Genomic DNA, 17,216 nt, shown 5'->3' with positions numbered 1-17,216 from the left:
TTATTAAATACACACAGTGCAATATGTCATTTTTGTAGTTCATCTGAGGTTGTATTCATGTACAAATCTGCTAAGGATCATATTATTTTTCATTATGTCCTCATATGAAAAACCGCAGAATTAAAAGTGTAGTGGATCTACCACTACAGCTGACTCGGGTGAACAAACTCTGCAAATTGTGGTGTTATGGTCGTGTCATTTGAGCAACGTTAAATTGCACGGTACTTTCTGAAATGGTGTTATTGCTTCACAATTCCCATATTATGGCAAGCCACATTTTTAATAGTTAATTCAAACACTAACCCGAAGCTTCAAAACATGTGAGGTTCCAGGGCCAAAATGCAATGGACAGATATGAAATGAGCAACAGATGGCTGGAACCGATGAGGAGAGGAAAACAACACTATTGAGCTGAGCCGGAGAGGCATTTGGGCAGATTTCAGTGCTGCCGTCTCCATCATCATAAACCATTCATTTGTCTTGAAGAGAAGGGCTCCTCAAAAACAAGTGCCAATAACTGCTCATTACACAGAGATTTACCATGGATTATATATCCCCATACACTTGTACACTTCACAAACAATAAGGACCTCTTCTGACTTTGTTCAGCAGAGGATTTGATGCGGTGCTGTTCAACTGCACTCTATTATTTTTCCTGATTTCCTAAAAGAGGAAATCATATAAGCAGCAGCAGCAGAAGTAACTAACTTAGTCTTTCATTAAAAATAAAGGAAAGTAAATTTACAGACAGAAACTAGTCAGCGTAGCTGGAAGTAGCAACACCCCAAAGGAATTATCACCTGACTCTTTATTTCTCTTCATTTTCTCAGTATTCATTCGTGTATATAAGAAAATGATTGGGCCTCGGGTTCTGTATAGTGAAGTAAATTAAAGTGAAGTGAATTAAACGCGCAGTCTCTTTAATGGACAGCACAGTCATTAAAAAGACTCTTTGTAAAAAAGAATTGTAATTGAAGTTTGTGGGGAAATGATCCTACGTTGCATCATATTTACGACAAAAGCAAACATTTACCTCATGGGTTCAAAGTTTCAATTGTTAGTTTCAAGTCTTCTCTAATGTCTAAAAATCATTTTAGAGTAAAACAGATAAGAATTATTATGGAGGTGATTTCTCAGTGAGATCCAGCCTTCATTTGTTCAGCATTCAGATGTAGTAAAACACACTTTAAGAAGTCAGCTGTCAGTTTTCTGGTAAATATATTTTTTAATTCTCCAGGAAATCAGGTCAAGTTAGTCTGCTGACTTCTTCAGATTTTTTTTTGTGTGTGTTAATCACAACAAAAACAAACATAGCCAATGGCTATGCAATGTGTTTCAACAAATGCCATTCCTCTTTTGCTTTCCACACAAATTACCACCTACCACCAAAGCTTGCTCAAGCGTAATTGGTCAATAGTACTTGAACCACGAGTGGACTGCAAACAGAAACTAAAAATCTTGCTTCTTGCCTGCACATTCGACTTATGCATATGCTGCTTAAAGAGATTCGTTTTCTCTGCCATCCCAGTTAATATCACCATATATAACAAATGCTCCTTGCCAGCTTGTTAGATAGAGAGCCAGTGCTAATCGTGTTGCCTTCCTATGTAACTGAGGTCACGTTTGGATTCAAATAACCAAGATGGAGACTGGATCATCCCTAGTATGGCCATCGTTTACATGCAGCTAACTAATTCGTTCATCATTAGTTGTTTCCAATCATCATCCAATCAGACAAGGTTAGCCAGTAAGTGGGGAACATGCACTGTTTCAGCAGTTGGTGGTGATCATCATAAGAGAAAAGAAATGCTTCAAATAAATACAAATTTGATGGTTAAAACACTCCCCATCAGCTTTGTAAAGTGATATGAGTAGCTGTGAAGAAGAAATGAAGAAATGGGAACTGATCCAATGCCAACTGGCCTAGCAAAGTTTCTGCAGTGAGTCACTTTAATATAAGAGAGGATCCTACTATGAAAAGCAAAGTTGTTTCAATTATTGTCCCAGTCAGCTGTTAACATTTACCAGGACACCGAAGTTGAAAGCAAGACGTGATATTTATTTTAAAAATCTGTCCTTTTCCTGCTGTGACCATTCTGAAAAAAGAGGGGGGGAGGATACATCCTGTGAGTATTGATGTTAAACTTCACCTATAGCAGAGGCGCACACGCAGAGCATATCTACTTCTACTGTAGTCCACTACTGTCATGTAAGGAGTGATTCACTGAGCAAAGCTTGCTTCGCTGGGAGCTTACGGTACAGACTATGAGGAGACCCGTTACCTAGCAACCACGCTGATTGTTTCATGCTCCAGGTGTAACTTCCACGAAGAAGGTAGCTCGATGTGAACCAAGTGGCTGCTATGCTATATGAAACCCTGTTATTCGTGTGATTGAAGAAACAAAAGGAAACTGAACACACATTGTGTTTGTGCTCTTGAGGTTTCCAAAAAAAGAAAGAAAGAAAAAGAAAGAATGAGCTGGTGAGCTTCAAGGTTTAAGAGAGAATCTCATGAGCTGAGGCGGTTTTCCCTGTCACACTGACTCATCAATCAAGCTTCAGCCTTTCTCTCTCCCTCCACACTTTTCCGTTCTGTGATCAGTGTTATAATTAATCAAACAACACCACGCAGCACTCTAATTAATCTCACCGCTTACTGCAAGTCTTAAACCAGACGTCTTTGCAGCTGTCAATCATCTGCAGGTAGATCAACTTCAGGGGGCACCAGTGGAAATGATTTCATTTTTAATATGCTTCTGCAGGTTTGTCTGAAAGCATTGCACTCACAAGTCAAAGTCCCTGATTTATTTATTTTTAAACTCACAGACATTTTTTTTAATTTTTCATTCAGACAAGAAAAAAATTGTCTCACAAATCATTTAGTTGGCTCCTCCATCTCCTTCTCTCCTCAACCGTTGCACATCCCAACTTGTATTTTAACAATATTTCTCCCTAAGTTACACAAATCAACATTTGTTCATCCTGCTGCCTTTCTTACCTTTTCTAAACAGGCTTTTGAAAACCTTTAATGATTGGCTGTGGCAGCAGACCCGTGCTACTTGTTGACGTCTCTGAATGATCAGCACGATAAAAAGTGACCGTGACTCTTCCAGGTGAAAAAGCAATTTAAGTCAGGATGGTAGCTATATATACCTGCCCATGCACATGCCATTCCAACAAAGCTGTGAACTGTTTGAAAATACTGCATGTAAAAATATATTGGACCATGCAGAGAATATCACTGGCATGTCTGCACTGACTTATAACACTTTTATAATCACAGCATAAACGCATGTTATTGCCTATAAATCTCCTTGATCTTTATATAACTTTCATTTTGTGTGTGTGTGTGTGAGACCAAGATCATCCATCTCAACCAAAACTGTTATCCAATCCTCAGTTATATATTTTGATACAATGAGTGCAGCGATGTTTTTGATTCAGTGGTTGATATTGCTTGAAATGGCTCCAGGTATGCTTTGGCCAAGAGTCTGTTCAACATTTTAGAGAAGTGGGTTCTAGACAGAACAACTCCAGGCTCCCAGGAGAGGTGAGAGAGAGAGAGAGAGAGAAATGGAGAGAGCTGTGCAGCAGTGAGGACGGTAGAGAGGCCGAGGCCTGGGAAACAGTGCCATCTATTGAATGTACTTCTCCTACCATATATGTTATAGCAGGAATGGTAAATCATTTGGAGCTGACAGCAAAGGTTTAATAGAGACGTTTCTTTCTCCGCTGAACATCTATATTTCCCTGCATGTCACCGATGCCAAGCACATAGTCAACTCAGTATTCAAAGACAAGCAATACTAAGAAGATGCACCTATTAAATCATATATATATCCTGCAAATATATAGACATTTAATCTATAGGAAAAACATCCATGTAGATGCCTTTTTAGGGTGATGCATTGTTCATTTTCAGGTTTTTTTGTGTTTTCTGAGGAGAATAATTGCCATTCATTCAATGATATATTAAACCTTTAAGGACATTAAGGGTATGTTCTCTTCTAGGCAGTATATATGGGTGTAGTGTATACAGTTTAGAACTATTCCACTATATTTAAAGACTGGTAAAATCTCTGTACACATCAGAGTGAAAGCCTGGCTCTGACCACAAAAAGTGTTTGACAGCTGAGAAATGTATGTTTTTTTATGCTGTTTTTATAACATATTCTAACATATTCAGAATTTTTAATACTAAATTTAAATGTTTTCTATGCAAAATAAATATTTTGTATGATTCGATCTTTGTTTCAAAATCCCATCATCTGTTATGTACTTATGCACTGGTTTCTACTAATGGGTAACTAATAACAGGTGAAAGTACTATATATTCAAACCTCCTTGTACTTGTATAGTTATATGTAGTTTTCAGGTATAGTTATGCAATGGTTTTAGACTTAAAATGGTCCTTAAGGTGACTTTAAGTGTTATTTATTTGTCCAGAACAACAAAAATCTAGAGTATCAGCTAACCCCAGTTGCAACAATCACTGAGATGTAACCACCACTGAAGCAACACTGTATTAATATTTGATCATATTCAAATGTTGATTTGTAAATGAGTAATTTTAGGCTCTAAAAGAGTTAAATGGTGGTAAGAGTAGCAACAATGTGTAATAAGCACTCACCACACGCTGAAGTGAGTGGACCTTGTAAATTATCATTATGACACTTTATTCACCAACAGCTACTACTGCCTACTGTATTGTAAGCTTTACCAGGATCCTTTTAGCCCGACGAATGTATTTAACAGCAGTCATGCTCATGATAGCGTGAACCTACAGACTGGCTCTGACATCATAGAGGTCTGTAGGAGTTTGTGACAAGATCAGATGAGAAAGGACTTATTCACCAGCGCCGTGGTTGATATTCACAGTGAAAGACAACCGTCAATGCCCAACTGCTCACAATGCTAATTTCTGACACATCTCTGTGAATTTTATGCAAGATCTGTGGTGACATGCAGTGACCAGCGAAACCGCATCATAGTTCACGTTGGGTAATTGTTGCACGGAGGGTGGTAATAGCGGAGTTAATACTTGCGATGGAGTCATCTGTTTGTAACAGTTCACACACACTTATACGGTAGTTAAATGTACTATTTAAAGCTGTACGAATTATGACAGTTTTTTTCGTCATCCTGTGAAAAGCATCCGTGAGACTGGTCCTAGTTGTGTAGCATTTGAAACTGCAGACTGAAAAGATGATAAGAAACTGTTTTTTTTTTTTCATAGATATCAGCATTTATGCCTTTTATTGTTGCCAAATACAAAGCTTAAGAAATTTCACAAGTGTAGACATTTCTGCCTCCGTAGCTGCTTTAACACAAACATGGGGTATAATAAAGCTGATTGGCCAGTATGACAGATCAGTGCTGGTGTTTATAGTCCTTATGTCTTTGGAATGGTCCATGCAGCTTTTCACAATAGTGAGGCCAGAGGCCCGGTGATTTCTCTGGGGAGGAGCAGGATGTCTTGGATGAGATCAGGCCGGAGCAATGCCTCGCTCTGACATGTGTCAGCCTCGATTAGTTTTGACTGTTCAATGTGATGACCCCTTCAGCTGTAATCTACCAGTACCGGCTCTGACAGATTAACAGTGCTATTAATGTCTAGATGTTTTTTGCTCCTGCTGAGGATCTATTGATCAGAGGTGTGTTTTTCTTCAGTGGGAAACACTCAATGAGAGGGGAGTGTGTCATGTTAGGTCAAGGCCAGAACATGCAGTGGCACATAGTAGCATAGCAGTGTGGGGGTTTGAAGGTGGGCTGTTTTTTTTTTTTAAATAGAATATTGTGTGGGTGAATATATACAGAGAGATGAGGAATACCTTCCTTGATACTTCAGCTCAATTATTGAGATTTTACTCCTTTAAATAAAGTGATAATTTTACAAATCAGGTCCAGTTTCCCTGCAGGGACTCGACTCTTTTCCATTCTGTTTTTTCCCCTCGTGGTAGAGATTTTTTCCCCCTCCTCCAGATACTCTCCGCTCTTGCTTAGAGCCTGAAAACTCATCTCTTCTACCTCATGTTGCTCTCACCTAACTGAATCATATCCCTTTTCTCTGAAACATATTATCTTCCTTCTCTACACCCTTGCAAATAAGATCCTTCTGCAGTCTCATTTGGTATTATTTTTATTTCAATTATCATTGCTTCTGTGTAAGAAAAAGAAAAAGAAAGAAGAAGAGCCATGGGAGAAATCTACCCTGACTCAAAAATTTCTAGTTGATGGCAGGTGTATGAATATGTTGCTCATTATTCTGATGTATCCATCAAAATCGTTCTCTGTCATCTTTTATAACATGAAATATAAGAAGGATATCATTGCAATGCTGAAAAAAGAGAGGTACAATGGAAGGTGTAAGACCCCCATCTTGTGGTCAGACCTATAAACTGCTGCCATAAAGAGAAAGTCTCCAAATACCATGTACATTTCTATTATACACTTTATTAACCATACCACATAAAAAATATCTGTTCTCTGGCCCGATGAGTCTTGATTTCTGCTGCAACATTCAGATGGTGGTATTTTCACGTTGGCTTTTGGGATGCATGTTTCTTATTATATGATGTCTCTCACAGTTTTTTTTATAATTTCTTCTACTTTAATAAAATGTCATTGACGTTTCACGTTGGTAAAACATTTCACAGATCTTTATTTTAAGTTGGATTTTAAACAAAACGGCACCACAATGGTTTTGCCTTAATGTCTTGTATGACGATTGTGTCCTTCAGAATGACAATCACGGTATATCTGTAAGCGTGATTACACCTTGCAATCAAGTATCTACACTGTCTTATCAACTGCTCCTGCGCCCAGACACAGGCATCTAGCTGCTGCTCACTTACAGCAACAGCTGACCTGGCAGCAGTACTGTGTGTCTTACCTTTAACAGAATGTGAGAGAATTGGGTCATTGTGGGAAAACATGGGCCCTCAGAGTCACTGCTGCCAAATGGTGTAAAACCTGACGTGACCTGAGATAACTGAATTTGTTTTGGCTGCAAAAGAAGTGCTGGGTGCATTTCAGACAGTTACCAAAAACAGATCTGTAGCTGACCAATATTGTCCTTATTTTCATGATGGGCTCTGTGTGTGTGTTTGAGTGTGAAAGCTGTGGTGTGGGCAAATTACCAGATAAATAAAAAGCCACTTGTCCTTTTACACCAGGAGATTAACTTGGTGAAATTACAGAAATAATTTATGACTCTCACATTTATTGTCCCCATAAAAACCTCCATGTGTCAAGGCTGAATTTTTTATTTCATGCTTGTGGCCCAAAGTGTGGACTTCGCATTAAGGTGACAGTTGTGGTTTTTACGACGCTGCTCATTAGCATGCAAATGTGGTATATGCTGCTTCATTTATTGTTCCACCACATGTCTACATTTTCAATAATATGGCAAACAATAAATGGAAATGTCTCATAGAAATGTGGATTTTGCAAGTTTTAATAGAATTTCACACTCATCCTTAACATCATCAATTTCTTTCTTTTTTCCTGTAAAATAAGACTAAACTGGCAAAACTGCTTATTGTAGCATAAGGTACGGCATGCCTGGGTATCGCTGGTAGCTGTGTTGTCACAGGCATCACCTCTTTGCAGGGTCTCCCGAGGCCCGTGGTCTTAGGTGAGGTTGAAAATAAGAACAATGTCTTGGAAAACTTATGCTAGACATGCCAATCACCTGCTACTAAAGTCAGGCATACCACAGTATGAAGGTGAGGTCATGATGCTACCACTGCATAGATGCACAGAAATGCACGGCCACTCCTTGTTTCTTAGGGAGGGATGGATACATGGAGTCCCAACCGGCCAGAGATTTTCTGGTGCTGGTCAAAGCTCTAATCCAGATTCCCACTAATCTACAACACTGATGAAAGAGCTAATCAAGCTAGCCTGGAGCTCTGCCAATTCAATGCCTTGTCACCAATTTTATTTGTGAATTTCACAAGCAGATCCTCTGGGTGCAGCGGAGAAGTAGGGTATGCCTGATTGGGTAACCTGAGACCCCTGGTTTGCCAGTGATCTCGTCCGTGACCTCGGCTTGGCTGAAGTCTAAAGTCCAATGCAAAACTGGTGCAGTTTGCAGCCAAGCGTGAGGAAACTGAAATTAGAGTCAGCACCCTCTGAATCCCTGATACTCTGCCACTGCCTTTGGTTTAGGAGGTCAGGCATAGAATTTCACATTCTTGTTCACAAGAGAGTGTCACGGGTGTGTGAGATCAGTAAGCGCTGGCAGGGATGGTCATATAGTTGAGGAGCGAAGAGGAGCTGCATGAAATCAGGATTTAATGAAACTCTGTTGGCTGTTCTCTCTTTTTTGAACATTTATATATGCTTATACATAATATACTGTATGCTGGTCACTTCAATTCACCGTGTCACTAATGTTCATTCACCAACATGATGATTACATCATGCTTAAAAGTCGTTCCGAGGTAAAACTGTTTGTATGACATATTTCCTGTGATTTTTTATGCACAATTTATTCAGTAAAAAGTCATCAAAGCAAAATACACACAATATACAAAGTTGTCATTAAATGTTCAGTGTTGAACACTAGAGGGTGACAGAGTTATTTTCTCCTTCAGCTTCACTAGACTGGAATGGAAATCCTTTAACCTTCACATGATATTTTGGGTCAGGGTTTCCTGTTTTTAACTTTTCACATCAACATTTGACCTGAATTTTAACATGTTCAGTGTGTCTAAAGTTGTGATGTATAGTCTGACCCATATGTTTCACAGATCTGCCTCTCTCTCCATTAACCTTTGGCCCCAAAACCAAAACCGTTTTTATTGGCACATCAATCTGAAATTGTGTGAGTGTTGTAGCAGCTGCAGTGTAAATAACGCACAGAGTGCGGGTGAGTTTCCACATGGCTTTGATACAGTTGCTGTCATGATGTGGGCTCCCCAGGACCTATAGCACTTAAGAAATGTCACTGTGCTGAATTCAGTGTCAGTACAGTGTTACAGCCAAAGCGCCTTCATCTCTCTAAATGAATAGCTCTCAGTATGTTTATATGGCTTGTGGTTTGAACCTGAAACCAGCAGCGCTTTGTAACTGATCACACGCTTTGCTTTGCATTGTTTTGTTAAGACTGGATTGGTTTGCTAAGTGATTTTCATACAAATCCCTGTGTGAGAAATATCCCCCAAATCCCTTATAAACTTCACTGTATTAGCAGCTGGCCAGAAAGTATCGAAAGAACCGGTCAGGGGAGGATTAAGCTTTATTGTCAACCTAATTGTTATTTATATTTTAGATAAAGGGATTTTTGTCATTGAGGGATTTTATGCTTTGTCATTCTGTACAGGATTTCCCTCTGCCGGGTTGGTTCCTGCTTAACAACTTCCTCCAGAAAGGCTGCTCAAACAATGCATATCCAAAGCTGGCTTCTTATCTGAGATCTCACTAAAGTCCACGCATACTGGATGTATTTCAAGTTTTCATTCTTCGCATTCTTTTCCATCTTCATATTTGATGTGCTTTTCTGACTTCATGTGTCAAATAATTGTTGAGAAGTTGTTCATCAGCCTTAAGTTGACTTATACCAAAAGTTAGACTCATTCGTTTCTGTGGCACTGGCTTCAGGAATGAGGCTACAGTGTTTCAAAAGTGGGTTAACTGATCCCCAGCCTGTCCGTTGCAGCTCTGGTTGGCCTGGTTTTTTTTGACAAGCTGCACTGACAGTGTTTCCCAGGTCTGCGCTCTGCCAGGTTATGACGCAGGTGACTGAGAGCCTGGATGGAAACGGTGGTGAGTTTCTCAGGAACCCACCAGGTGGTGAGTAAACCTGGCATTGCCAAGCATAATCCAAGGTCACTATTTGGCAGGAATCAAAAGTCCAGCTTAGTATTTGGGACATTCTCCAACATAAACATCTATATGCCTGGCACACATATCCGTGTATTTTTTATGCATATGTGCCATATATATATATATATATATATATATATATATATATATATATATATATATACATATCCATCCATCCATTCGCTTCCGCTTATCCTTTTCAGGGTCGCGGGGGGCGCTGGAGCCTATCCCAGCTGTCATAGGCCGAGAGGCAGGGTACACCCTGGACAGGTCGCCAGTCTGTCGCAGGGCCAACACACAGGGACAGACAACCATTTGCACTCACATTCATTCCCACATTCACACCTAGTGACAATTTGGATTATCCAATTAACCTATCCCCACAAGCTGCATGTCTTTGGACAATATATATATATATATATATATATATATATATATATATATATATTAGGGGTGCAACGATACACAAAATTCACGGTTCGGTTCGGTTCGATACTTTGGTGTCACGGTTCGATATTTTTTCGATACAAAAAAATGTTCATGCATTTTTAATTTGTCATTTATTAAAATTATAAATATATATTTTAACTCAAAAGTACAGTTTTTAAATTTAACCCTAACCCTTGTGCGTGTTTTTTATTTTGACAGCGAATGCGCACCTGCGGACCACTTATGTGCAGCCCTGGTTATTTAGCTCATCATATCGCAGCCACAGAAATTCTTTTGTCCATGAAACCATAAAGCTGCACTTTCTTTTTGCCTTATAGTCTGATTTGTCATAACTTCTCCGTTTTGTGGTAAGCTTTTCTTTGGCTGTCACTTCTTCACCCTGACCTGTCTTATTTGGCTCAGCAGAACTGAAATGCTTTTACACGCGCACTCACATAAGCTCAGCGATTCTCTGCGCGATCAACTTCTCACATGTTTAAGCTGCGGGAGATTTCACTTGTCATGTTTGCATAGTAAGCTAACGATTAATAAGACGATGTCAGAGGAATTGGTGCACAAATTATCATCACTCACAGATCAGTGCTGTCGCTCTCTATACACAGTTCGCACGATTGCAAAGTGAAAGCAAAAAAACAAGCGCAAATTCAATATGTCACATATTGACAGTGGCTCACCGATGCCAATGACATAATTACCCAGCTACATTTCCGAAAGAATGCAAAAGCATTGACATATATTTTTCCTACAATAGCCCGACGGGCAGGGAAGAGATAGATTTTGGTAGCCCGACTGAAAAAATCGCTAGCTCCGGGACGTCGGGCTAGCGATATTGCAAGCCCTGTATCTGATTGAGGAATCACTCATCTTTGGAAAAGAGAGTTTATTACAGAGAAATGGCTCTTTCCAAAATAAAAGCTATACTATCCGCTTCTTCTGGGCTATATTCTCAGCAGCATAAGGAGAATCACGTGCTAACAGCTGTCTAAATAACTTGGCTAAAGTTAGTAGCATGCTTGCTTTTTTTTTGTCTGCTTCCACTTGTCTTTGCACTAGGATGATGTCGGCGTAAATGTGCAGTCATATTCGTTGTGTTCCCACTAGTGCTTTCAGGTTAATCTCGTTGAAATGACCTTAACGCCACAACACGGCAAATCTCCGTTAACGAGCTACCGCCGATCGCTCCGTGCATGGGGCTAGACGGCCAACACGTTAACGAGCTAACTGCGCTAACACACTAGTTCACACCAATGTAATTGAGCATTGCATGGCACATCCAACATACTGTTTTACTTTAGTCCATGACTCGCTTACCTTCAGGGTCATACGTCACATGAAAACCAAAATAATTCCAAACGCCAGATCTGAATGAGGTTCAATTTGCCTGTTGCAAGGAGAGCTTAACTTCTGTCTTGCTAGCTTGCCCTGCGCTCTTCCTTCTGACTATGCTGTCTGTGTTGAGCGCTCAGTGGATCTGCGCTCGACAGTGCAGCCTAGGCGGAGTAGTCGAACACAGATTCACTGAGCGCTCAACACAGACAGCATCGTCAGAAGGAAAATTGATAAAATAAATTACAAATGTTGTATTGTTCGATACATATGCATACCGAACCGAAAGCACTGTATCGAACGGTTCAATATCGATACGAATATCGTTGCACCCCTAATATATATATATATATATATTGTTTGTTTGTTTTTTGTTTTTTGTTTTTTTCCCTAAAGCAACATGACACATGTTTGAGTTGACTCATTTAGCAAATCTTCCTCTGTGAAACAGCTGCATTCAATCCACAAACTTCTCTTTGATATCCTCTTTTTTACATTCTGTAAATGTTAAAATGGCCAAATTCAACAAATGTTTGAATAAGAAGAATTCATTTTACATCATAGGGCTTTTCTCTGCTGTGGTTGGTAGAAGTTTCTAGTCTAATGTAGACTTAGAAGACTTTATTAGTCACACATTTGTCATACCAGGTTAGATCACCCTTTGCCCTCAGAACTGCCTTAATCCTTTTTAATGTAGATTCACCAAGGTGCTGGAAACATTCTTGTGCCAAGAAAACAGGGGTAGGGTTAGCGCCCCCCACCCCCACCCCAAAAAAAAACAAAAAAACAAAACAAGGTAGGATAGATCCATGTGCTTATGTTACTCACACCAAATTCTAACCCTACCATCCAAATGTCACAAAAAGAAATAGACACTCATCGTATCACATTTTTCAAATCTTTGAATCTTTGAATGTTTTTTTTGTTTTGTTTTTTTATGTAGAGAATAATCTCACAATTTACAGAAACACCATTACAATACTAATGCCACACACAAAGTAGCTAAAGCAGGGCTGGGTGGAATCAGTGCTATTGTGCATTAACCAACAAGCTAAGTTTAGTGCCAAAAAGTGATTTGTGATATTTCTGTGTGTGTTTTTTTTTTTCGTGTATTTTATCTGCTTCTACTGGTCAACAGGATTTAAGAAGGGATTATATATACATTTATAATGAAGAAATTACCAGTTTTGCATTATTGCAGCTACTTTATAACCAATCCAGTCCTTTTTGGTCACTTAAAATATCTTTACAGAAGTATAATATTATGTTTCTTGCTATTTCTGCTCATGGCCAGATCTATCTTGAAAAAGACATTTTTTTTATACCAGATAAAAAAGCTGTGTAAAAGTCACTTTACAAAAAACAAACAAACAAACAAACAAAAAACAACTGGTAGGAGCATCTACCTTGTGATAGTAATGTTCTTTGTGGCTCAATATCATATAATTCATGAAAGATCACTTTTTGGCACAACCGTATGCCATAACGACACAGCTCATGAGCGCTCCCTGTAAATGGTTTAATCACTGTTATGTATCTAAGATAAAGCTTAGAAACCCCAAGTTTCTTCTTGAAAAAGAAAGAAAGAAAGAAATTATATTATATTATATTATATTATGCTATTGATTTCAGCCTTTAATAAAGTGTGTCAAACACATAATGAGCGAGAATGAGCAAATGTTAATTAATGGTATCATCTGATATATATGCTGCAATTTAAATACACAAGGTTGATATATGTCTTTGGGGTTAATTGTAAATTAAAGGTAATATATAAAATACATAACTGGCGATATGTTTTTGGTAGCTGTGCTGTACTGATCTCAGGCCAGCTAAGAATGTACTTTCTCGCTCTCCGGGGGAGGGCGTGTATCATTCTTACGGTTCCTCAGTCTGAGGTCATCTGGCCGGAATGTAAAACCTCAACTTCATTGTTCGGGTCTTGAATGCATGAACGGAACAATAGACAGCATTAGGACCCGGAGATGCGGAAGGCGTCCTCCTCCTCCGTCTCATTATCCATTGATTTGACAGCCTGCGCCGACGACCAGTTAGAGGAAAGGATGCGAGGAGGAGGCGGCTTCAGTGCGGCGTGCCGAACTTTTCTAACATTTCGTGGCTGTTTGTGAGATAACAGAGATCCACTGCGATGTCTGTCAAGCACAGCTGCCGGTTTTTTGACACATTTTCAACCGGATATCTCATCTCGAGCTGACGTCTGGATTATTACTCCTGCTGTGTTTTGTTGACGGTTGATGAATCAGTTTAACGGATCGATCTGATAAGATTCAGCGGACTGAGAGGTCACATCCTGACTTTCTCTTTTTTCCCCTCTCATTTTGAAACTGTTGGTGCTGCTTAAGGTAGGCATAGCAGGCTTAAAGTGGAGACTGGAGACGCACACGTGTAGGCTGCCTTCTTCATTTGGCTCATCGATCCCTCATCTCTTTCTCTCTCTCTGTATAAAAGTTGGTTTCCTGTTTGGAGCAGCGTTCAGATAAAGTGAGAGACGACATGTCGCTAAGCAGAAGTATTGAATTTGAACACTTTGAGGAACGAGACAAGCCTCACCGGCCACCGAGGACCAATTCGGGCTCCGGGTCTCAATGTGGTTCTAGAGGTAACGGGCTGGTGCCAAGCCCCGCGCACAGTGCGCATTGTAGTTTCTACCGCACACGCACTCTCCAGTCCCTCACCTCCGAGAAAAAGGCCAGGAAGGTGCGCTTTTATCGCAATGGTGACAAGTATTTCAAAGGTTTGGTGTACGCCGTGTCTAACGACCGATTCAGATCCCTGGATGCCCTGCTCATGGAGCTCACACGGTCCCTGTCAGACAACGTCAACCTTCCGCAAGGAGTCCGGACGTTGTACACGCTGGATGGGGGCAGGAAGATCACCAGCCTGGATGAGTTAGTAGAGGGTAAGATCGATGATGGATGAAGCCTTCAACAATCACTTTGCGTGACCGCAAATGATGACAGGAGCTCAGTACTTGAGATTAGATCAACGGTGGCCTAATGTGCATCGACTCAGACATGCTGTTTATCGTTTAAAAGCTACATTTTTTTTTTTGCCTTGAATATTGATTAAGTTGCCTGAAAACTTACAAAGCAAATTATATTTAGAGAGTTGGCTCCTTGCCCTGCTTTTACAACATAATTGGGAAAGTTCTGACTCTGTTCCAAATATCTGCTGCACTTAAACCCATTGGATGCAGTGCAGCGATATAGATTATCGCTGTATATGCACTGACGTAACCGCCCTAACATGTTTGACCCAGTGCCATACATGCACTCAAGCATACAGACCCCTCCTCAGTAATGCTCTGTTCTGCAAAATGTGCATCGCTGCCCACTGATCTCAGCTGGACTCAAGCTCCCAGCTAACGCCTACTTTATTTGTGAGCTTTTGTGGGCGTGAAAGTGCCCTGTGTTTCACTAAATACACCCCTGCCTGGAAATGAATGAATGGATAAGTGAGTAAGTGAGTGAACGTATGTATTTTGTTGGCTTCACTGGCATTTAAAATCTTTTGCAGTTGATTGAGCTCAGCCTTGGGGCTTGTAGGATAAAATTGCCCTCCCCCATCCCCTGTCTGTCCATTTTTTTCATAAGATAAACGTGAATACTACTACAAAAAGTGGTAACAACTGTTCCTGTAATCCTTCTATATGGAGAACTGTACTCATCTTGTCAAAGAGCCCCTAGACAAATTTGGTCACTCACTGCAGAAACGAATAGAATATACTCTCCTACCTACTCCTTCTTCCCTGTGCTGTTTACTCTGCAGGGAGAGTGGCCTCTCAGTAATAAGTTAATCTTCATGTTCACTGTCTGCACTGTGACCTGACTGCAGTCCTCTATTACTGCTCCTCACACTCACTTAGGATCCACTGACCTCTTACTGAAGTTATTAATCCTATTTTCATCTCACATCTTCCTAAATTTCAGTCTGTGCTGCACTCATTTGCTTTACTCTGTCCCTCCAGAGACTGGGGAAGATTTAGGCCAGTGCCTGATCTAAATTCTGTAGCAACAGTAGTTTAACAAACTGCACCAAGGTTGTTTTGGTGCACTGACTTCACCCCTCAGTGCTACTTCAGTAGCTCACATAACCAGTGATTTTATTTCAATGGGCAGTTCATCCAAAATGACTGTTCTGGTGGTGTATGCAGAAGAATTTTGGTATTAGGACAAGTGTTTGAATGTACGAGTGCCCACATAGTGGGGAAAATAAAGCAGGTCCTTTTGTGTTGTTTTTGCTGTAGTCAACCTTGTTATTACGGTTAAATAACCCCAAAATGAATACTTAAAGAATACTTCGTTCCATTTGGCCTCCATTGATTTGATTGTATTGCTTTTCTGTCTTTTTTTTCCTAATCTCACCAAATAGGGCCTATTATTCCAATAGGAACAAATATTCCATTTATGATTTGGTTTGAAGAGACAGGCCCTTTAAGGTGGGAATTTCAGGATATGATAATGCCCTGGGTCAATGGTAAGCATGTTTGTTGACTGCTTAATTTCTCCTTGAGCCGCTCAGATTGCAGGTGGGCCATATTGTCGATTTTTACACACCCATCTAATGGACAAAGAGAGCAAACATTACTGCACAGCTCAGCAGTCTGCATCCATTGATTGAGGCTTGCTGGGGCTCTTTTGTGTGAAAACCCAATCAGGCGCCATTCACATGTGCACCTCGTATGACTAGATGGGATTACAGAGCCAACCAGTCGACTCGAACTGCTGTGCTTGTGGAAAACAACCGCTATAGCCAATCCTGAAATGGGTTTAGAAGGAGCTTTGCAGGTTACAGTGGGTCTCCGTAGCATGCTGACAAAGGGAATTCTAGTCGGGGCAATAACAAGTTTGGGCACCAGAGGGTCTTTATTTGAACCTCATGGGGAAATTAAACCTTTTAATGGTCGGTGTTCAAATTGGCTTGTGATACTAAAGCATTTGAGCCTTAGGGAAAATATTTTGTATTTTACAGCAGAGAGAAATGGCTGAAAGAGTTTTAAATCATGACTTAGAAACAGTTCTTTACTGATAATACACACCTCTCATGACAGACGTGTGCTACATGTTTCTGTAAAATGTGACAATATGAACCCTTTAGGATGATAGAAACAATGTAAATGTAAAATGTAAAAACTCAAATTGACAGTTGAAATTCAAGTGTGAAGTAAAGGCCACAGTCGGATAAGGTTAAAGAAAGTTGATCTTTCTTTGTAACATTGTGAGTATAAATCGGAGAACCATGACCTCATACTTTTTGCAGTTATTATATCACTTTATTTCTTTGTGACAGCAACTCTGTTATCACAGTAATAACAGTGGCTGTTTATTGACGTCATGCTGGACTGGTGACCGCTGTGTCACCTCGTAAAAGTTGCTGGGCTGGTTAAACAGTCCGTCAGGCCTGTCCTCATCTGTTGTTCACACGAGGACAGCAGCCAGCGGCGGGTGGCTGGGGCTCCGATCACATCCCCGTGGGACGTCGGGGAATAGACCTGTCACCGCGCACCGTCTGAGGGCATGTCAGCGTTCTGTCATTTCCCTGCAGATGAACGGCAGCCTCGGTTATATATTTTGTTTCGGTGCTCAACC

The 17,216-nt window shown here is 40.2% G+C and overlaps 1 protein-coding gene across 3 annotated transcripts in view; it reads left to right on the top strand.

Annotated features, from left to right (window-relative positions):
- Positions 1–13,476: 13,476 nt before the first annotated feature.
- dclk2a (doublecortin-like kinase 2a) overlaps positions 13,477–17,216 on the top strand; it is a 42,452-nt gene continuing 38,712 nt past the window's right edge. For 2 of the 3 annotated variants that reach the window (XM_085459002.1, XM_085459000.1), the window contains exon 1: positions 13,477–14,527. In XM_085459002.1, the coding sequence (XP_085315128.1) occupies positions 14,122–14,527 (406 nt within the window). In that variant the 5' untranslated portion in view covers positions 13,477–14,121. The remainder of the gene's footprint in view (positions 14,528–17,216) is intronic. The other variant, XM_085459001.1, reaches the window with a different exon arrangement.

Source organism: Copadichromis virginalis, linkage group LG6, assembly GCF_057382275.1.
Source record: "Copadichromis virginalis isolate Kocher_CV1m ecotype Utaka linkage group LG6, C_Virginalis_male_GT1.1, whole genome shotgun sequence".
NCBI lineage: Eukaryota > Metazoa > Chordata > Actinopteri > Cichliformes > Cichlidae > Copadichromis > Copadichromis virginalis.
Note: the sequence above shows the minus strand (reverse complement) of the source record. Positions and strands in the feature narration are given on the sequence as shown.